Source organism: Carassius auratus, chromosome 36 (assembly GCF_003368295.1).
Source record: "Carassius auratus strain Wakin chromosome 36, ASM336829v1, whole genome shotgun sequence".
NCBI lineage: Eukaryota > Metazoa > Chordata > Actinopteri > Cypriniformes > Cyprinidae > Carassius > Carassius auratus.
In genome coordinates, this window is record NC_039278.1 from 10,751,250 (window position 1) to 10,773,630 (window position 22,381).

A 22,381-nucleotide genomic window follows, 5' to 3' on the forward strand; every position below is an offset into this window, starting at 1 on the left:
ACGTTATTACAACAAAAAAGCAGTATGGCCCAAAACAATTATCAATTATCAATTATCAATAATTATCTAATATATATATATATATATATTTCAAGTTTAAAGGCAGTTTTTTGCTCCGAAGTGAAAGTTGTAGAAACCAGACTGTTAATTGTGGTTTTAAACTACTCATTATGGTCAGAACATGACAAACGCTTCACATTTTTAATGATTTACACTTTTCTAGTCATTTTTCCTAATGCTAAAAATAAATGTCAATATGGAAAAATTTAGTTCTTAGTATCTGAATGTTCTAATGAGTGATTTTTTAAATCATGAAAGAGGTTTGTGTTTCTGACTTTGATGGCGTGTATCTTCAGCAAAGTTTGCAGTGCAGGCTGCAATATTAATAATATTATGTCGGCTATTTTTGTCTCTTAGAAATGCACATTTGACATTAGCCTTGAGTAACCTGAGTTAGGATGCAGATGTAAATTTATGTTCATTATCAAAAACAATAACATCTGTGAAAATTGTAAAAAAGCATACATTTTTTTTTTCATACATTCAGATCATGATAACCACAAAACCACACATAGCACCTCGATACCATATTTTTTTTTAACTATGGTTTCTAGATATTTGTACGAAAATACATTAATTATCAATGCACAAACGCTATAGCTTAATCACAAAAAATACTGTTTATATATATATATTCCATTACTCTTAATACACTTAATACGTCTACATTAATAATGTTCGATGTGAATATCCCACATTTTTTAAACAATACCATGGTGCAGTTACAGTAAATCCATGGTAGGTTATTTGTAGATTTAAAGTCTTCTGACTGTATCCTTGCACAGTGTTTCAGCTGTTTCATCTGGCTTTAAACTAGTTTAAATCACATATGCCATATGTCATATATGTGTTCTTCACTGAATTCAAGCGCTTCACACTGGATCTCACAGCGCTGTTTAGTGTCGCGTGTACATCATCGAGTAAACGCATCTGCTCTAGCGATCTCGCGCTGCGCTGCCGTTTGAACTTTGAAGCAGAGCGGATAAATGCTCTGTGTGACGCGGTTCAAATGAGTAGTGCTGTTTCCTTATGCTTTTGGTGGAAACATTATAAAATTACCATTTATTGAACTCTTCATATCGCGATAATTATCATTTATCACCTAGCCCTACTCTTGGGATTCTCCTCATACATCTTAATGTCATGGCAAAATGCATGAGTAAGTTTTTAGTTTCCGCCTGATCAGAAAAGCTGATGGAGAAAATAATAGAAATGCCAGACCAGCCGGTTTAGACATAGTCAGGTTCTAGAAATATCCTTCTTTCCATAGGCTATTGTCAGGAACACAACAGTTCCTTGGTCATAAGCATTGCCTCCTACATGGGAGCTGGAGCATTGCAACAGGCCCGCTGCTGTTCAGACCAATGAAATGCAGTTTTGTCTCTGGCGCTCCTTCTATGGCCCAAAATACTACTGTAAATACATTGTTGTCTGTATTTAGTTTAATAAACTGCCTCAGTGTGTGCGCACAAGGCTGGTCTTGTCTTACATGTTGAATGTCAACAAGCCGTTAAAAAAACACTTTGCAACAGTTAGCATCTGTGAACTGTCATTGTTTATCGTTTTAAAAGCCCCCTAGCGAGGTCTCTTTGGAGGAAAGGTCACTTGTTTGAGTGCTTTTCAGAGGTCACAGCGCTTGAATGGAAGTGCATGGTGAATGTCCTTTTATAACCCATCATGCACCTTCCAAACAAAGCCACAGAAAAAAAGAGCTTTAAATTGATCACAAAAGTCAGCCAAGAAGGGAATCTTTGATAGAGAGGAGATTTAAGTTGATTTGCATATATACTGGTTCGTTTTGTCATTATCAAAGCTTCATGACATCACAACTGAGCTATGATGGGCTTATTCATATTAGTTTGGCATCAAATCAGTGATATTTCCCCCCAAATATTTCTGATGAATAAGAAGTTCAAAAGAAAAGCATTAATTTGAAATATAATATTATTTTGTCACATTATAAATGTATTTACTGTCACTTTTGATTTAATTAAATTTTATGTGTCCTTGCCAAATAAAAGTATATATATATAAAAACACCATTCATAGGTACTGTATATCCAGTAGTCCATAGTAAATTTAACTTAATTTCAATGTCTTTTTTGACACCCTTTATACTATTAAGTGAAATTTGGCAAAACCATTTAAGATCCACTGTTATACTGGAAATCAAGCTATTCATAAAAATTCTAGACCTTTAACTATAAGTTGAAACATATGCAGTTTGATCCTGTAATGTCAATCTAAATGTCAAAAAACCCCATTATGCAGAAATCAATTGTTTTTTTATTCACACATGATCTAAAGCAGAGATGGGTATTATTCAGGCATAATGCAATACTCATTTCTTGTCATTAACATCTTAATTCCTCTTAACGCTTAACCCTTCCCCCCATCAGTCTTTGTTTTGTCTGATTGTATTGCATTACTTGGTGTTAGTTGAACTATCGAACTAATTATTGAGGGCAAACCATGGTGTCATTACTTAAAATGCATCTGACCTTTACCAAGTGCACTTTATGTCAATAATAATAATATTTCATGTCTATTTTTATGACCATTAGGGGGAGACATCTGTTTTTTAATTATTATTATCAATCTGAAAACAGCATTTTTATATAATGTTTCTTTGGCTTGTCTTAGATCTTAGCTTTCCAGCTATTCACCTTCAATTACATTTGTAATTTAGCAGACCCTTTCATCCAAAGCTACTTTCAAAGCTCAGATTTTTGAAGGAATATTTACTCACCCTCATTTCATTCCAAATCTGTATTACTTTTGTTTTCTTCAGCAGAACACAAAAGAAGATATTTTAAAGACAATTGGGGTCAAAACAACAATGACCACTAATTATTCATATTACACTTAATTATTTTCATTGATAATTAAAAAAATGGTTCATGAGCACCATATCAGCATATTAGAATGATTTGTGAAGATTGCTGAAAAGTCAACTGTCCCATCACAGGAATAAAATACATTTAAAAAATATATTCAAATAGAAATCAGTTATTTTAATTTGTATTAATATTACAGTTTTTACTGTATTATAACCAAATGAATGCAGCTGTTGTGAGCATAAGAGACTTTTGAACAGTAGTGTATGTGAAGGTTTGTTCACCTCCATCATTATCACTATCATGTGACCATATCAGAGCACCATCTACTGTACTACTGGTAGTGATAGTGATAGCAACTCCAGGATCATGGGTTTAATTCCCAGGATAAAAAAAGGAATAAAAATGACTAGACATTCATGTGGCATTGATGTGTATCTGCATGATTAAACTTGTGGTGAAGGCAACATTGTGCAACGGTTATGAGCAACTTCCTAAATAATTTACAATAATCCAAATGTATCAATATGTGGTGTGTTTACACGTCCGCATAAGTTTTTTACCGATCCAGCCTAACCAGTGATTCACCACACTCCTCCAGACTCATTATTTTCAATGGCACTGTCAGATGAGATGGAAGAGGACTCGAGAAAAGGACTGAGGGACAATGAAGTCCCCTTGTTCCTCTCTCACGGAAGCTCTCAGAGTTTGGGTCATTTAAGGGAACTGGAGGAGGTTATAGACTAAAGTGGAGAAGTTGTGGATGCTGTACTGTAAGACTTCATGACTAAGGATTTCCCTGTGGCTGTTGATCGCTCTCCCTCTCTTATTCTCTGTGCCGATTGGTCACGAGTGGTGGCGCTGTCAGCCAGCACAGCCTCTAATATAAGAGCCATGCTTCAACAAGAAGGCTGAGTATTCAGTTAAGACACCACGCCACTGTTTTGGACTTACATGAGGATTGTGTATCTGTGACAAGTAGGACAAGATAAACATTGACCAGCCTTCTTCGTTTGCACTGCCTGTATACAACTGCATAAAAGGTATGGAAAGTGAATCATTACCAAGATTTGTGTATAATTTGATATCAACGACCCATAACGGGATTGAATATTCACTTTGTTGGACACATTGATTAATGAAAGGCCTCTCAGTGGTTGGGAAAAGAGTTTTATTAGAAATCTCACAGTTAACTGAGATCTTCTTGGCTTGTCAAGCGTTACGTCAGGTTCATGTTAAGCATGTTTGGTCTTAACATGGCTGTTTAGCTATCTTAAATAGCTTTCAAGTCATTTTGACTTCTACGACTTGTACTACTATTATGATAGTTTATTATTCTAAGATAAATCAGTGGCAGAGATCCACAAACAGTCCTGTATGGAATCAGTGGACGTTTGTGGCATTTTCATTTTGGAGTTAAAACCTGCAGATCTGCACATTGAGAAAACAACAGTGGCTCAACCCTTTATTGTACTTTGGAGAAACATAGTTACCATTTTATTTTATTTGTATTAATTGCCAATATATTTTGCCATTTAAATATAAGCAGTATTAACTCAAATACGTGTTTTAACTGTAGTCCCAGTACTTTATTATGGCCAACAACAACATGCATGTGTTTCCTGGAATGGAGGTGCTTGCTCTCATTGGATACATTGGATAGAATGTTGGGTCTATAAATATGAATGGACTGTACAAGCTGAATTCTCACAGTTTGGAAAGAAATTTAATTAGATCTTTCGTGGTTTAACCCAGATATCAAATGTACATATAAATGGATATATCTGCGTTGCACCTGTTGCCTTGTTACTTTGACGGCTAGAAATAGCACAGCCGCAGCTATCTGCAGCATTGTCATCTCTCTGATTCATCCAGCCACAGCCGGACACCTCTTCATGTTACTCACTGGGCAAGGGATGGCCATTAAAACAAATCTCTGTGTTTCTTTTCCAGTTTTCCAGCCCACTCATAGGCAGGCACCCAGTCATGTAGAGAGCAGCGCGTGGAGGACATCCAGATCACTTTCAGCACTTTCTACACAAAGAGGTAATTGTGAGATATTTCTCACAGAGATAAATGAATAAAGGCACAGAAAGCTGTGGAGAATACACCATTCAGTGCGTGTCCAAATGCAGCTGGGCCTGTCTGTTAGGAAAATCCATTGGATCATTTGTATATTTTCCCGTAAGCGCTGTCAAAGTTGGAAGTTGCATAAGATCGTTCTGGGGTTATGATTTCCTGTTGAACAAGTGAGCAAGGGTTGAGTAAATAAAGTGCCCTCTCAGTATTAAATGACCCAAATTAAGGTTTATACAAAGATAATATGAATAAAAAGCATATCTGGCATTGTTGTTTTTTTATTGTACTGGGGCTGGATTTAAACTTAAAACTAAATATGGTCATTCCAAGTCCATGAAAATCTTCGCACGTGGCTCTGACTGCACGCCGCAGCATTTTTTTTTTTCCAAACACACTTCTCCACAGCAGCATTGTCCAAGAATAAAAAGAGTCAAGTGGCACAGCAAAGACAGTAGAAATGGAGCAGTTGTGTTGTTTGTGTGTGTTTTGAACATTTTGAAACAAGTCACCCGCAGGTCAATGTGTTCACTAGATAAGTGAGAATCTAATCAAGTTAGATCATACACTAGCGCAAGATTGAGTGTACAACAGTCAGTGACATTTCAGGAAGGCAGGAGTGTCATCCACATTTTTGTGTTTCCACTATTTTTGTTGTTGTTGTTACTTCACAACAGACGTTATTAAGATGAATTTCTCAGCACTGCCAAATGCTGTTCTTTTGAACTTTGCATTCTTCTGAGAATCCTGAAAAAAATATATATAACTGTTTCCAGAAAAATAGTAAGCGGCACAACTGTTTTCAACAATTGATAGTAATAAGAAATGTTTTTTTGAGCACCAAATCAACACATTATAATGATTTCTGCCGGATGATGTGAAATTCAAGATTGGAGAAATGTCAGTAAAAAACATCTGTGTTGTAGTAAGCAAACATATGAAATGTATTGTGACAGTTGTGTCAAGATTAAGTTGTCTGTGCCTTTTGGATTTAAAGGCATTTAATCCAGCATATGACTACTTAAAAGTAATGGAGGCCATGAAAGTGACTTTCTCATGTGGAAGTTGGGAAACCTGAGTTTGTTCTGTTTTGATATTTTATGAATTGGCATTTTCTCTATTCTCAGTGTCAATCAATGGTTAAATTAAGCATATATCACTTTTTGAATGAACACAGAATCATGGACTGTAAAAGCAGAAATTTGAGGGATTTTTGTTTACTTGATTGCATGAGTTTGTGAGTGAGTTAATCGCTGTGTTGATGGGAGCCCAAGAAGCATGACCACACTGCACATGACACAAGCATCATTTGGGGATTTTTTTTTACATTTATTTTTTTTATTCAATTTTCTTGAAATCATGGGACCCTAGATGATATTCAGTGCATTAACTGAAGGGCTTTATTCTGATTTTCTCAGTTTTCCTTGTAATTTGTTATACCGTATTTATTAAAATCACAAATCACAAGTAAAAGAAGAGCAGCTTTTAGTACAACTGACGCTCTTGTGTATCTTGTGGCAAAAGAGGAAGGAAAAGGGTGCTGTGAAGACACTGCCAGAGGGTTCATCCTCCCACTCAAAAGTTGCCTTTGCTCTACCCATCCCACCTTATTTCATCCCAGTGAGTGTTAATCTCATGTGCGAGTGAGAATCCTTAGAACATGCCAGATAATTTGGGCAAAGCATGGAAAGTTCACTGTGTACTGCAGAGGCATTGAATTTACACCGGCAGTCTGTTATCCCGAGGGAACAGGGTGTCTCTGCAAACAGGAACAGAAAGTGTGGGTGTTATTTTTGGTTCCGCTTGCCTCACTGACTTGCTAGATGGGGTGGGTTGTAAATCAAGGGTGGACAGGAGCAGAAGATCCATTATAATCTGGTTCTCTGCCAGACCCCACTTCTACCCAGGTTACTGCAGTGTCTGAAACCCAGAAGTTCGATTCATATTTCCAAATTTATAAGCAGTTACTCATCAAATTCCAGCGATGTGAATGAGCTCATTTCTGATATTGCAGACTTGTTTTCTGAATGACGCAAGTTGATCAGTTGTTTCCTTTGTTAGCTACTTTGTATTGTAGGAAGTGGTTTTAGTTTTTGTAATCTATTAATATCTCTGGTCTGAATATACTTTTAAATGTCTGTCAAAGATTGAAGATGCTTTTTGGTGCATTTACACTCTAGTAGCAGCTAATTGGTAAATCCTGACCCATGGGGTGTATTAGTGTTCTTGTACTCACAAGTGCTCTCAGAGCATCAGATTTGCATGTGTATAATTGGTGTGTTTAGGACATTTGTTGGGGTATTGGCCTGGTGGTTAGTGCATATGTTCTGACACCTTGCACAATGGTGCTCATGCACGCAGTTTGTAATTTCCTGATTCTCTAGCCACCCTGTTGTTTCCTTTCTCCTTTATCAGTGTCTTTGGGAATTAAGGAAGACATGCATTTACTTTTCAACTATGCAAATAAATGTTTTCCAGTCAATGCTTGTAAATGGCACAAATGGCATCTGTAGGAATCTCAGGGTACAACAATAAAATTTATTTCTGTCTGCTTGGCCTATATTTTCAATAGCCTCAATAATTTGTATTGTATTTTATTTTTATTATTATTTTTTTATATAATTTTTTAATATAAATAAAATTATTATTTATATTTTTAATTTGCTAAAATACCTGGAAATTCTATCATAATAGATACATTTGCATTAGGCATGTAACTGTACATGTATTTGTACATTTGTAACGCATTTCGGTACGCATGTGTAAAATACAGCATTGTTTTAACCAGTGCACGAGTGGAACATCTTTTGAAACTTCCAGTTTTATATATTGTTACTTTTGATATGAAACAAAGTCTCATCTTTCAAATTATGTACTTTTTTTCAGAAAATTCAAACAATTAATGCCCTTTTGATTCTCTTTTATGTGGCGCGACAGATCGCTGTATTAATGCCGCGCGATCATCTCTTCCTCTTTACTACAAGATTTAACGTGAAATAAACGTGAATGAATATTTCACACCTCATGTAATTATGCAGTCAGTGTTTCAACCACAGAAAAATGGCTATAAAACAGCTTGTAAACAAAACGTCACATAGCATTTCATTTACCTCAGGCAAGTCATTAGTGTTTACAGCTAGTTAGTGCACTATTAATGAAGTCTGGACAAGAGCATTTCACGAAATATTAGATTATATACTCATTATATTTTAGTTTACCTGTTAATGATGTCTTAATTATTTAATGGTTACATTAATCTGTTATAAAATGAGTTATGAGGCACTGTGTAAATGAGTATATTTCAACAACAAAATATTTTTTTTTATAAATTAGAAGTTGATTTAAAAATGTTTGCATATTGCAAGTTGCAAGTTGAATGTTGCTTGTTATACTTAAAAATAAATAGTAAATACATTTAAGTTTGACCTCTGTTGTTAACTGTAACCTTACAGTAGGCCCTAATTTACATAGGACACACTCTTACATTTACTTTTACATGGTACATATTTATAAATATTTATACTATTTTGATGCATTAAAGGTGCCATGCAATAATGATATACTGACTGTTATAAGGCTTTGCAAGCATGAAGGTGTGTTTTTGTGTGTGAATAAGCTCTGTGGTCCACTTTTTATATTTTTTCTTAATCCTTTGATGTAGAGATGCCATGAATTCACTGGCTACTGTGACAATAGGGCACTTTGATAACTGGCTCTGTTTGGATGCGTCTCCATCGGAGCAGTGTATGCCTGGTATTCGCCGATGGGCGGTGTGGGAGAGCAACGTCACAGGAGGAGGCGTACGCAGATATACGTCATTAGTTCAGAGCTGAGCCGCAAATGCTCTGTTGATACAACAGTGATACAAGAACGCCCAGCTCTGACTGTTCAGTGGACTTCTGAGAAACAGTCGAGCTATCAGATTTTTTTCTTCTTTGAAGAAATTGGAAATGTTTACCAGTTATTTGACCAGTTCTAAATTACCAGTTACTCATTAGTGATGTTTGCTAAAGCTATTGCTCATAGATAAAAAAAAAATAACATTAATGATTTTAGTTTTTAAAGTTTTGTTTTTAAGATAAATATTTCATTTTAATATAGATAATATCAAAAATAATCATCTATTGATCTGTACCACTTTAGTGTAAATGTGTATATACTGTAGTAGATTTCTCTGTTTGAGAATTCCAGTCAGCCTGACACAACAACCTTGGCACCAACCAATGGTGTGAGTTTGGGGGCAGGAATAGTTGTATGACCAATGGCATTATGGTTAGATTGTTTTTCCAAGCAGTCTGACTTTTAGTAAATTATTTTCCTAACACTTTTAAGGTGCTGATATTCCCATTAGCAAAATTGTAATAAAATTTCCCAGGCAAAAAAAAGATTCATTATTGCCAAACAATGTGGCAAATATGTGTGACCAACTTGAACCCATTTTAAATATGTGTGTGAAAATAAAATTATTAAAGTGCCCCTATTAAGAAATTTTTAAGGTTTCTAATATTGCTCTTACAATAGGTTTAAATACATGCAAGTAAAAAAAAATAATAAAATGTTTGGTTTTCTCAAAGTACGCATTTAATGTCACCAAATTTTCAAACGATTCGTTTGAAGCAGTTCTAAGTTTCAGTCTTTGTAAACCCTTCCTTTCCGTGAGCCTGGGATTTAGTTTCCCAGTTTAGGCTGTTCAGAGTCGATTCTTTCTTTTGGGAGACAATAACTTTATTTATTGTGTACTTTCGGCTTTACAACTTTGCAGCTTGTTTGCATTCACATACAGCAACATTACACTGTATGAGAGCAATATTCGAAAATGACATTACAGGGACACTTGAATCACTCAACAGTAAATGTGACTTCACCTTTATATAGTCATACTTTATATAGTTATAGAGTCATATCTAAATATTAAAGATATAATCTAAGCCTGCTCAAATTTCAGTGTAATGATGTATTGCTGGATAAAAGGTACTAAATTGTGCCCGCTCTGACCCACCACAGCACCTTGTATCCATGTATACATTTGTGATTACTGTGTAAATGAATTCATGCCAACTCTGATCTGCATTCAACAGTTTGTATACAGACACCTAAATATCACTTCGGAAGCACTTCGGTTCCATCTTTCCAGTTTAAATTAAGCATTAGAGTGTTTTTAAAAAATAAAAATGTAGCTCTGGTGCCACATCCATATCGGATCTTGCCTCTCTAAGTTTGAAGTCAAATACCAGCAGGTTATCAACCACCCAGTCAGGCCGGTCCTGCTGTACATCAGTCCAGCTGTTTATGAGACAGTCCTTCCCAAAGCTCTGCTCTCCTGGAACTGAGTCAACCTCTGGCAACTTCCCTGGTGACAAAGCCTGAAAGTGTCCACTGACCAGTGTGAACCACAAAGCTTGTAGTGTGCGTGCCCCCTCCACCACTGAAATGTACACTGTGGGCTAAATACTGCTTCAGTGCCATCTCAATAGGAGCTGCTTTGCTTATTGTACCTCTAGTACAATACGCTTTTCTCCATAGGCAGCCCAGTCCCTGTGGGCTGTCCTTTCCACCTCGTGGCTATCTACAGTATAGTTTGTGATGTGGTGCTACTGAGATGTGCCAGACAGGCCTCTGTTGGCCGTATCTAACACAGTGTGGATACTCAGCACCCCATCTTTATCAAGAAGTACACTTAAATGTCCTTCCTGTTTGTATCTTTGTTGCAGTATCTCCAATAAAAGCAAAGTCATGCTTGTTTGCATGTTGGTCTTCTGTAGCACCCAGAAAAGAGGAACTCCTCAGCTTAGGGACTCCCCATGGTGGCAGAAGAAGAAGGGTGTGGGCCTTTTGCTGTATTATGGGGTGAAGATCTTTAGGAGGCATTTCCAAATTGAAAAGGCTCACATGAGCTTCTGCTGAAAAGAAAAACCCCACCTGACCCTCACATGACTTCCCCATCACACTGCATCATTGACAACAGCTTGAAAGAAATGGCATAAGCTGTTGATAATCTTATGGGCAATTTGAGGACACCCAGATGACATTATGAATGCATCATATGGTGGTTACATCCAATTACATGATTTATCTTTAAGGTTCCTCATGTGTACTTTTAGTTTCCTTAATTCATTATTATTATTATTATTTATTGTAACTGCTCTTATTAAATAGCCATTTGTATCATATTGCAAGTGATTTTTTGTCATAGAGAGGCCACCTCACTGGTGCTGCTGGTGTAGTTATATATATATATATATATATATATATATATATATATATATATATATATATATATATATATATATATATATATATATATATACAGTATTGTTCAAAATAATAGCAGTACAATGTGACTAACCAGAATAATCAAGGTTTTTCGTATATTTTGTTATTGCTACGTGGCAAACAAGTTACCAGTAGGTTCAGTAGATTCTCAGAAAACAAATGAGACCCAGCATTCATGATATGCACGCTCTTAAGGCTGTGCAATTGGGCAATTAGTTGAATTAGTTGAAAGGGGTGTGTTCAAAAAAATAGCAGTGTGGCATTATATCACTGAGGTCATCAATTTTGTGAAGAAACAGGTGTGAATCAGGTGGCCCCTATTTAAGGATGAAGCCAACACTTGTTGAACATGCATTTGAAAGCTGAGGAAAATGGGTCGTTCAAGACATTGTTCAGAAGAACAGCGTACTTTGATTAAAAAGTTGATTAGAGAGGGGAAAACCTATAAAGAGGTGCAAAAAATGATAGGCTGTTCAGCTAAAATGATCTCCAATGCCTTAAAATGGAGAGCAAAACCAGAGAGACGTGGAAGAAAACGGAAGACAACCATCAAAATGGATAGAAGAATAACCAGAATGGCAAAGGCTCAGCCAATGATCACCTCCAGGATGATCAAAGACAGTCTGGAGTTACCTGTAAGTACTGTGACAGTTAGAAGACGTCTGTGTGAAGCTAATCTATTTTCAAGAATCCCCCGCAAAGTCCCTCTGTTAAAAAAAAGGCATGTGCAGAAGAGGTTACAATTTGCCAAAGAACACATCAACTGGCCTAAAGAGAAATGGAGGAACATTTTGTGGACTGATGAGAGTAAAATTGTTCTTTTTGGGTCCAAGGGCCACAGGCAGTTTGTGAGACGACCCCCAAACTCTGAATTCAAGCCACAGTACACAGTGAAGACAGTGAAGCATGGAGGTGCAAGCATCATGATATGGGCATGTTTCTCCTACTATGGTGTTGGGCCTATTTATCGCATACCAGGGATCATGGATCAGTTTGCATATGTTAAAATACTCGAAGAGGTCATGTTGCCCTATGCTGAAGAGGACATGCCCTTGAAATGTTTGTTTCAACAAGACATTGACCCAAAACACACTAGTAAACGGGCAAAGTCTTGGTTCCAAACCAACAAAATTAATGTTATGGAGTGGCCAGCCCAATCTCCAGACCCTAATCCAATTGAGAACTTGTGGGGTGATATCAAAAATGCTGTTTCTGAAGCAAAACCAAGAAATGTGAATTAATTGTGGAATGTTGTTAAAGAATCATGGAGTGGAACAACAGCTGAGAGGTGCCACAAGTTGGTTGACTCCATGCCACACAGATGTCAAGCAGTTTTAAAAAACTGTGGTCATACAACTAAATATTAGTTTAGTGATTCACAGGATTGCTAAATCCCAGAAAAAAAATGTTTGTACAAAATAGTTTTGAGTTTGTACAGTCAAAGGTAGACACTGCTATTTTTTTGAACACACCCCTTTCAACTAATTGCCGAATTGCACAGCCTTAAGAGCGTGCATATCATGAATGCTGGGTCTTGTTTGTTTTCTGAGAATCTACTGAACCTACTGGTAACTTGTTTGCCACGTAGCAATAAAAAATATACTAAAAACATTGATTATTCTGGTTAGTCACATTGTACTGCTATTATTTTGAACAATACTGTATATATATATATATATATATATATATATATATATATATATATATATATATAAACAGCAGTATTGTGAAATATTATTGCACTTTTAAATAACTGTTTTCTCTTTTAATACAAGATTAAGTTTTTTGTGGTCACAACACTGTATTTATTTGATAAAAAATACAGTAAATTATGTAAAATGTGAAATATGAATAAACTGTGTAATAACTTATATTTTAATCTATTTGAAATTAGATTATTTTTAATATTAAGGTTTTTTTGTTTTTTTCAAAGCTGGATTTTTAACAGCCTTTACTCCAGTTTTCAGTGTCACATGATCCTTTAGTAATCACTCTAATATACTGATTTGGTGCTCAAGAAGCATTTCTTATTATTATCAATGTTTAAAAAAAAAAAAAGAAAAATCAAAATTTTCCCCCCAAAAAAATATTTTTCTGGAAGCTACTTTTTCAGGATTCTTTGATGAATAGAAAGTTTGAAAGAACCACATTCATCTGAAATCCATTTACTTCACATTCACTTCTTCTAATTTTTTTCCTTTGCAGACACCCCACCACTCTTCGGGCTGGACTGCACAGTGACAGCAGCCCGCCCCCCGCGTCCCCCAGCCATGGCGTCACGCATCGGCCTGCGCCTGCAGCTCATGCGGGACCAAATGCAGCAGGAGGAGCAGCGGGAGCGGGAGCGGCAGCAACAGGCAGCGTCCATGCATTACATGCAGCAATGCATGCCAGGCCCACCAGCGCCCTCGCCAGCCATCAGTGCGCCAACACACTTCCAGGCACCCATGCAGGTGCCCGTTGAAGTGTTAAAGGTAGGAATATAATTTACATGTATGCATTCAGCAGACATTTTTTTCCAAAACAACTTAGAAAATAGGAAGAAAAGCAATCCTTCAAACGGCCAACATTAATGCCAGGTCCCGTGACCACATTAACCAGTATGATTCATCCATAGAAACCTGTCATGAGGACTCCACATAGTTCAAATGAGTTCATAACCATTTTTTGGGTTTTCATAATAAGTATACGGTATGTTTTTGTGGAAATACCACAAAAAAAAAAAAGTGATTTTTATTGGGACACCCCCTCTCCCTTAAATCTTGCTCAATTCCCTCTAATCATTATGCAGTTCTGTGTTTCGGGGTAAGAATGATCTCCCACTTGAGAACCTAATCTTTCCATCAATTGGGTAGTTTAGCACTTCGGCCACCCTAGTAGTCACAACAGCATGAATGAGTTCTAAGGAGTGCACGAAGACCAAATTAGGCAAGATTAGGGACTCTGGTAATCTCCTCTCGTGTTGCGCTGAAAGAGTAGTGGGCAAAGTCCAGAAGTCAGTGGGTCGTGCAGGAGTGACCGCGGCTTTAGTGTGCTGGATTACAGTTCAACCAAGATCAAAAACAAAGTCAGGAATATTTGTAGAAGAATGCGGTGGAACGGCAGCCAGGTAAGAGGAAAAGGAAACAAAGAGGGGCCGCCGTGACATAACATTTTCAGAGATAACACACAGGAAGACATTCTTACAGGTGACATGATTCTGCCACTGTTTTTCTGGATTGTTATCAGTTAGTTTAAAGGAGCCACTCTGTGCTCAGTGTACACATGTGGAATTTTGGGTTTGGGTGTGTGTGATGTTATGACACTTTGTTCTGCACCTACCTTTTTTGATTCTGATTTCAAAGCCTGACAAAAAGCCCCATAGTTTTGTGGAACTGTAAAGCTTCTTCTGTTCCTTTTGAATAGACAGTAAAAGTCTCTGTTCTCAATCAAGTTACTTGCTAAACAACTTTGTGTGACTTGTGTAAAACTTTGTTTAACTACCTTCAATTAACTGAATCATTCAAACTGAACGTTAGATTTAGGAAGAGTTGGTATTAGAGAAAGAGACTTACAATCATTTTGACTGGCATTTTGTACCGATAATTGAAATTTCAACTTAATTGCATTAGTTCATAAAACAACAACAATAGTAATAATATTACTGATATTATTAATACTGATATAATTAATTATAATAAACTATAATGCATATTGTGTGAATAAACTGAAACTATATGCACTCCCATTCAAAAGTTATTCCATTCATTTTTTTACTCACAATTTTTAAAGTGTCCCCACTTTTTTGGAATCAGGTTTGTATAAAAGCTGCACAGTTGTGTTTCCTGAGTGTAAGTGGCAATAACTTGTGCATGTTGCATGCACAAACATGTTGTTAATGCCCTCCCATGCAGCCAAGCATGTGTCCTCTCAGGATTAAGCAACAGCAGCTCCTGTTTCACACAGTGCTGTATCATTTAGCTGGACATTTACTGCCACCATTCCTAGATTGAATAAAAGTATGTAATGAAAGCTCCATGTGAGATGAACTTGTTACCACAACTAACTCTCTGTAATTTCACCTCTGAGCATTTATAGCAACTTGCTCTACCCAAAATGTCTTTACATAGTGTTCATGGAGGGATTTAACACCAGGGAGACAGTGTCCCCAGTTTGCAGCTTGTGTATATAAATTGGAGTCCTGTATCCTTCACTTAAACTGCCTATAAAAGTTTTCATTGATCCAAAATTTTTATCTATATTTTATCTTGAAGTGAAAGTGCTTGTGAAAGTGATTTAATAATTTGGTAGCTTAAGTGTGAAGGCTTTCATTCACTAATCCTGAGGCTTGTTTTCATTCAGGAATGTGGTATTATGGCTGATATTTTCAGTCATGCATAAGTGCACAGACAATACGTTGTTTTATTAACACCTAAATGCAAATTTATTTTTATCAGTGCACATCGAGTCACATTGAGTCAAATGTCGGTTTTGTGTCTTGAATAACTCTGTTAAAGACAGTCTGGCTTTGAAGTGAAAGAATGAGGTCAGTCCGGTCAGACATACAGTAACTTGTATCCATTCTGAACCTCCATCAGCAGGTGCCTGTGTGACTCGGTGAACCCCTTGAGGCTCTTTTTGGCCCCTGTGTGCCCAGTGCATGCTTAGATTTCAACACCACAGTTACATAACTGCCTATAACTGTGGCTCTGAAACATAAGTGGCTGAGCCTGGATATTTTAGCTGGATTTTGTTTGTAATGTGTAATGGTTACAGTAAATACACTGTACTTTCCACTGGAAGAGTAAATCATGAAACTTAATGGTGCCAGATTTTTCTTATATATATATATATATATATATATATATATATACACTCCTGTGTTTAATACTCAATGTAAGTCATTGCATTTTTACAGTTTTATGTCAATATATTTCCACTACCATTGCAAAGTTTAGAGTCAGTATAATCTTTTAATCTTTTTGGAAAAAAAGGGTCTGCATTTGCTTGAACAAAAATACAGTGGAATATTACTACAATATTAAAGGAGTTCTATTTAATATATTTTAAAATGCAATTTATTCCTGTGAAAAATTAATTTTCAACAGCCATTACCTCTTCAGTGTCACTTCTAAATCATTCTAATATGCTAATGTTAAAAAAAAAAAACATTTCTTACTAATATCGTTGTTGAAAATAGTTGTGCTGCTTAAAATTACAGAAACTGTGGTACATATTTATTTAGGATTCTTTGACAAATAGAAAGTTCAAAAGAACAGCATTTTTTTTTAAACAAATCTTTTGTAACATTGTAAAAGTCTTTTCTGTCTTTACTTGCTGAATAAGAGTTCTAATTTCCTTTACAAAATCGTACTGACCCCAAACTTTTGGATTACAGTGCTATTATATTATATTATATTATATTATATTATATTATATAATATTATATTATATTATATTATATTATATTATATTATATTATATTATATTATATTATATTATATTATATTATATTATATATCATGTTTACAGGTGCAGACCCATCTTGAGAACCCCACGGACTACCACATTCGACAGTCTATGCGGCAGCAAGTCAAGGAGTACCTGTCCACCACATACGCCACCAAGCAGGCTGTACATGCAGTCACAAGCTTGGTACAGCCCTCTCCACCCACCATGCCCCAGGGTCAGACAGGAAGCGTCCCCTCGACCATGCCCTCTCCATGCATGCGCACTGAGCAGCTCATGAACTCTGCTGGGAACAGTGCACCCAACAGTCCCATGGCCATGCTCAACATCGGCTCCAGCCACGAGAATGAGGTAGTTCAGGGTTTCTTCATTTTTCATACGGTTGTGGTTGTAAGCATGTCCAGGCATGTTCGAAATAAATACTTTTCCTAAAACATGTCTTTACATTCATCATGATTCATTTTGCCAATGTTTCATTTACAGTTATTGTATCCGTTACAGTTTTATATTTAGCACCGTAGTTCCTCTTTGAGTTAGAAACCTAAAGTTCAGTAAATGACAAATTCTTTCTCATCTCTCGTACACTGTGCCCTTTATGATTTTCTCCATTTCTCACCCCTGGTGGGTGTTATTTGTCTGAGTGCACACAAAGGTCATGAAGTTAACTAACTTAACTCAATTTTCATTGGAGTTAAAGTGGCCAATTATGGCCATGGAGGTATAATTACAGATTAAAGAGTGACAGGGAACCCTAGGCAGGATGGCCCTTTGGAACGGAGAAGACTTTGGTCCTTCCTTCCTCCGCTCCCAATGCCACCAAATCCTATGGGATCCTAAGTGAATGTGTGCTTGTGGCATACTTACAACCTTTGTGAGCTAAACTACACAGGGATTACATGTATGTCTATAAGAATGTTGAGATGAATACATCTTCCACTGCTAATTTCTAGAAATATTCTCTTTAGATATCAGCTTTAGCAGAGTTTTGCTGAAGAATTTATAAAGAACATGTTTCATGATCAAAGGAAAGTGTACATACTTGGTAGAATGCAAATGCAAAAGGTGACTAAATTTTAGCTATGTGTTTGTTTTTGACCAGATGGATGAGGTTATTGATGACATCATCAGCCTGCAGTCCAGTTATGATGACATCCAGGCTTATATTGACCCTGTGGTCCAGATGCCAAACACAGTAAGTAACGGCTTCACTCAGTTCAGGCCTTTTAGTTGTTGACATTACTGCCTGTGACTAATAGAGATCGCTGAATCCCAGAAGGCAAGTAGAAAATTGAGTGAATAATTTCTGTTTATGATGTACAGGCTGCATCTTATTGCCACTGAATAGGTCTATTTTTGAAACCCCCTCAACTTTGTATTTTAACAATGGAGGAATTATACTGGATCCATTTGTTGTGCTGCTTTTTAATCAGGGTTATAGGGATGAAAAGCATCTTTGTGTGATTACCAAAAGTCATGTCTAATTATAGAAAAGCACTGTCTCAGTAAAATGATGCAACTGTTTTTCTCTCATGCAACCTCAAAACTACTTGTTTTCTGTTAAGACTCATCTAAAACTTTGCCCTACTGAAATTTTTGTGCTTGATATATTGGATAACCAATATTAGGACCTTGCCAGCTTTCTCGGCATGTCTCGGGGAAAATGTTTTAAGTAATTGTTTAATTGACTTAAAATTGTGGCCTGATTCAGTCAAGAAAAGACGTTGGGAATCGGGAAAATGGGAGTACTGTGCTTTGCATTTAAAAGAACTGCCTGACATTAACAATTAAGCCGCTCTCAGTTAGCGTTCAACTTGTTTACAAGGCATTTTGTGAAGGTGGGGAGGTTTGGGAGAGGGAGAGGGCTGGGGAGGCTGAAAGTCCAGATAGGGGGAAAGTTCAGCGTTTAGTAGTTAAGAGAAAGTAGAAGAGAGAAGGTCCTGTTGCAGCTCAGGTTAGTCTCTCTGGGGAGGTTGAGGGTGAAGGACAAGGGCATGCAGCTATGAGAGATTCAGAGGCCAATATGAAAGACACAAATAAAACGTATGCCATCGTGGAGGTTATCGATGGAGAAAAGATTCAGCTGGTAAGGCCATCTTTTCCCCATCACTCTCCTGCTTTCAGGCTGATATCGGTGGTGTTGTTTAGTCTTGCAGTTGTTCAATTCTCTGCGTCTTGTTCCTAGAAACTAGAGGAACTCGAAATAAAGAACACATGCCTTGTGCTCAAATGGCTTGTTGTTTGTGGCTGTTGTTTAGGTGGACCTGCAGGAGAGCAACTGAATACAACCGTTTTATCTGCTAAAGGGACAGTTTAAACAAATTAAAATTCTGTCATCATTTACTCACCCTCACGGTGTTCCAAACTGTCCACACAATGGAAGTCAGTGGGGTTCTAAGCGGTTTTGGAACCCGCTGATTTTTCATTCCGATGTACAGAAAAAAGTATGTCTTTAGTGTTCAAAATATGTGTGCTGCAGAAGAAGGATTATTAAATATGAAGAAAAAATATTGTAATGTCTTTTTTAACAGTATTGTTTTTACAACATTGAGTGAATGTATCGGATTGATTTTCTGATTGATCAGCGTTCTTGGGATCTATTTTCCATTGTAATGATTGATCTTTGTTTCTAGACTCTCCGACTGGGTCTCGTACATATAGGGATCATCATGTCAGGAAGTTGTTTTTCTTCTGTCTACCAGAAACATATTTACCTGAATTAATCTTGGAGCCATTTTTCCCTACCAACTTTTCTGTGTGCAAAGGTATTCCTTGATAAATGCCGTTATTATGCTTATCCACCGAACAATTAAATCCCTAATCCTGGTGCATTTTTTATACAGCCATTAAAAAAAGAAAAAAAAGCTAACGGTGGCAAATAGTCTCTGATTTGGTATATATGAGCATCATCGGCCAGTTTGCTTAATATTTATTGTACAAAAAATATTTTTTGTGTGTGTGACATTGGGGATTTTAAAGGTCAAAAGAGACATGGGTTGAAGAGGTGGGGTTTAGACTCCAAATGAGGCTGCATAGGTCACCTCTGACCCTTTGATCACGTTTTCTTTGATCAGTGATTTAAGCCTAGAGATAGAATTCCTAAAACCAACAGGGCGTCAAACATTTTGCATTGTGCATACACATTTTTTGAATTATTGCCATTGTTTGTCAGGAAGCTGCGTTCACAAGTTCATACCCTCTCTTTCCTCTTAGTTTATCACATTTGAAATGCTTAACAAGCCGTTTCGGTTTTCTCCGTTTGCCACTATGGCCTGCTTCACTGAATTATTGATCGTAAGAAAAACATAAGGTGTAAAATGATTACAGGCATGCATTTTATCAGAAGTAACAGCTTTATTTTGCAAAGCGGACTTCCCTCTCGGACTTTTTACTGTTGATTTCTGTTTGTTTGGCTTTGGCTTCACAGTAGCTTCTGTGATAAGGTATCTGAGCAGATTTATCTGTCACAGCTCATTAGGACCTCAGAGCTGGCTTGCTTACAATTATACTGAGACACTAAGATGGAATAAAAGATACAACTGGTATAAAACCATAAAGACCCAGATAAGAAAGAACGTAGTCAATAATTTCTCTCACATAGAAGCTATATAGCCCAGTGAGATATTTGTTGTGTTTTATCTCCGATATCTCTAGCGTTTATGGATTTGCTCTTGAGATAAGATGAGTGTTTATTGGGGTTCTAGTTATTGTGATGGTTTACCAGGGTTACGCTAAACACATCTTCATAAAATTACCATTTGCAAGACAAACTAGTTGTTTCTTGTCCAGCAGAGTGCAGTAAGGACGTGCACTTATTGTTATTTAATGCTAAGAAAATGTCTTTGTAACTTTAAATACTGTTGTGGTCTTCCAACTCACCAAGACTCACCTATATCTCTCTTGTGCACTATAGCTTCCACTGTCCAGCAGCCATTTGGATGTGTACACGGGGCCAGGTATGTCCGGATCAGCTATCGCCATGACCAGCAATTCCTGCCCTGCCAACCTGGCCATCAAGAGAGAGCTGTCAGGTAGAGCAATCTCTAGAGACATACAAAACAGAGTATTGCTGCACACACAAACACTCCAGCTGTGCCATGCACTAGCATATTTAAGAGTTAAAACCCAAAATGTACACAATTTGATAAAAACATTTTTATTTAATAAATTAATAAATATTTACATTTTTAGTTTTTGCTTAGAAATACCTGTGTAGGAATTCTATCAATTCGTCTTCATCAGTGTATATGACATGGAAAACACATTTAGTCAAAAGTATTTAATTGTTTACTTGGTACTATGTACCCGTATTTAGATAGTACTCTAACTTTCTGGTGTTGTTTTAATGGTTTTTTTTTTTTGTTTGTTTGTTTTTAATCTTGAGAAATTTTAGGCAAAGTTTTTTTAACCCATCTTATAATGTGTTGACATAACCTAAAGTAAGCCAGAGATAAATAAACATAATTGAGCAGAGCCTATACGACACTGCTTTACAACTGCAAGACACGAGAGAATTGTTATTACATAACCATGCTGGATAAAATTTAAGCCAAGTTTCACCACTGCAAGGAAATTTCACTGATCACCACTATTACATAGTCTCATAAATCCAGTTGCATGTATAGCAAAACATGCTGATCGACAGTATTGTCTTTTGACAAGATGCAGAAGCTCGTGCAATGGCTAAAGAGAGGCAGAAGAAAGACAACCACAACCTGAGTAAGTATGCGCTTTACCCTCTTATTTCTTTCAGTTTATAGCCACTCACAGTTTAAAGTGCACTTGCTCCGCTAGTGCCCTGCCATTGACATCCCCTGTCACCACCACCTCCGGGCAAATTCAGCTGACAGTGCACTATACTTTGGTCTATCGTTAACTCAGACAGATCCTGCTGGCGTGGCACTAAAATGTAATTGCCTGTGACATTTCACAAGTATTGAAGTTGTACAATAAGACAGTAATGCTGCAAAGCTTTGCTAAGCTTGGCCTGTTCCCAAATGCTTTGGTTTAAGGTGGTATAAAGTGCCATATCTTGAGCATTACAAACAATTAACACGCAGAGACAGTATTGCACTGAACCGGTTGCCTCATTTCCCATCATTGACATAGAGAGTCAGAAAACAAATAAAAAAAACATGATGCTCAAGGATAAACAAAAAGGAAGAATCATGCTAGTGAGTTGAAATTCTGTATGTGAAAGAATGACGTTGATTCCGCATTCTCTCCTAATACTACTTATCTTTAATATAACCATAGTAACAATTATTCTAATTTTTTCTTCAGTTGAAAGGAGGAGAAGGTTTAACATCAATGATCGAATTAAGGAGCTGGGCACCATGATCCCCAAAACCAATGATCTGTAAGTTTTCGTTCATTTAAACACATAAACAATTCTAATAGAATTCTGGGCAGATTGTAGGACAGTTCTTCAAACTGCTTGAAGACATTCGCTTATAAACACCTGACACATGTGGAACCTCTTGTGTTCAGGGATGTACGCTGGAATAAAGGCACTATTCTGAGGGCCTCTGTGGAGTATATTAAACGCATGCAGAAGGACATCCAGAGAACCAGAGAGGTGGAGAACAACTTCAGGAGGATGGAGATGGCCAACAAACAGCTGTGGCTCCGCATTCAGGTAAGCATTCATACAGCACTTCAAAATAAAACCTGAAGCTTAAAGCATCCGC

General features: G+C 36.8%; 1 protein-coding gene across 5 annotated transcripts in view; it reads left to right on the plus strand.

Moving 5' to 3' along the window:
* tfeb (transcription factor EB) overlaps positions 1-22,381 on the plus strand; it is a 33,110-nt gene that overhangs the window by 6,416 nt on the left and 4,313 nt on the right. Inside the window, exons 1-9 of one of the 5 annotated variants that reach the window (XM_026221346.1) lie at positions 3,796-3,940; positions 4,851-4,943; positions 13,452-13,720; positions 16,758-17,045; positions 17,794-17,886; positions 20,605-20,722; positions 21,354-21,410; positions 21,975-22,050; positions 22,182-22,329. In XM_026221346.1, the coding sequence (XP_026077131.1) occupies positions 13,517-13,720; positions 16,758-17,045; positions 17,794-17,886; positions 20,605-20,722; positions 21,354-21,410; positions 21,975-22,050; positions 22,182-22,329 (984 nt within the window). In that variant the 5' untranslated portion in view covers positions 3,796-3,940; positions 4,851-4,943; positions 13,452-13,516. Of the gene's footprint in view, positions 1-3,795; positions 3,941-4,850; positions 4,944-13,451; positions 13,721-16,757; positions 17,046-17,793; positions 17,887-20,604; positions 20,723-21,353; positions 21,411-21,974; positions 22,051-22,181; positions 22,330-22,381 lie in introns of those variants that run through there. The other 4 variants (XM_026221350.1, XM_026221345.1, XM_026221348.1 and 1 more) reach the window with 4 other exon arrangements.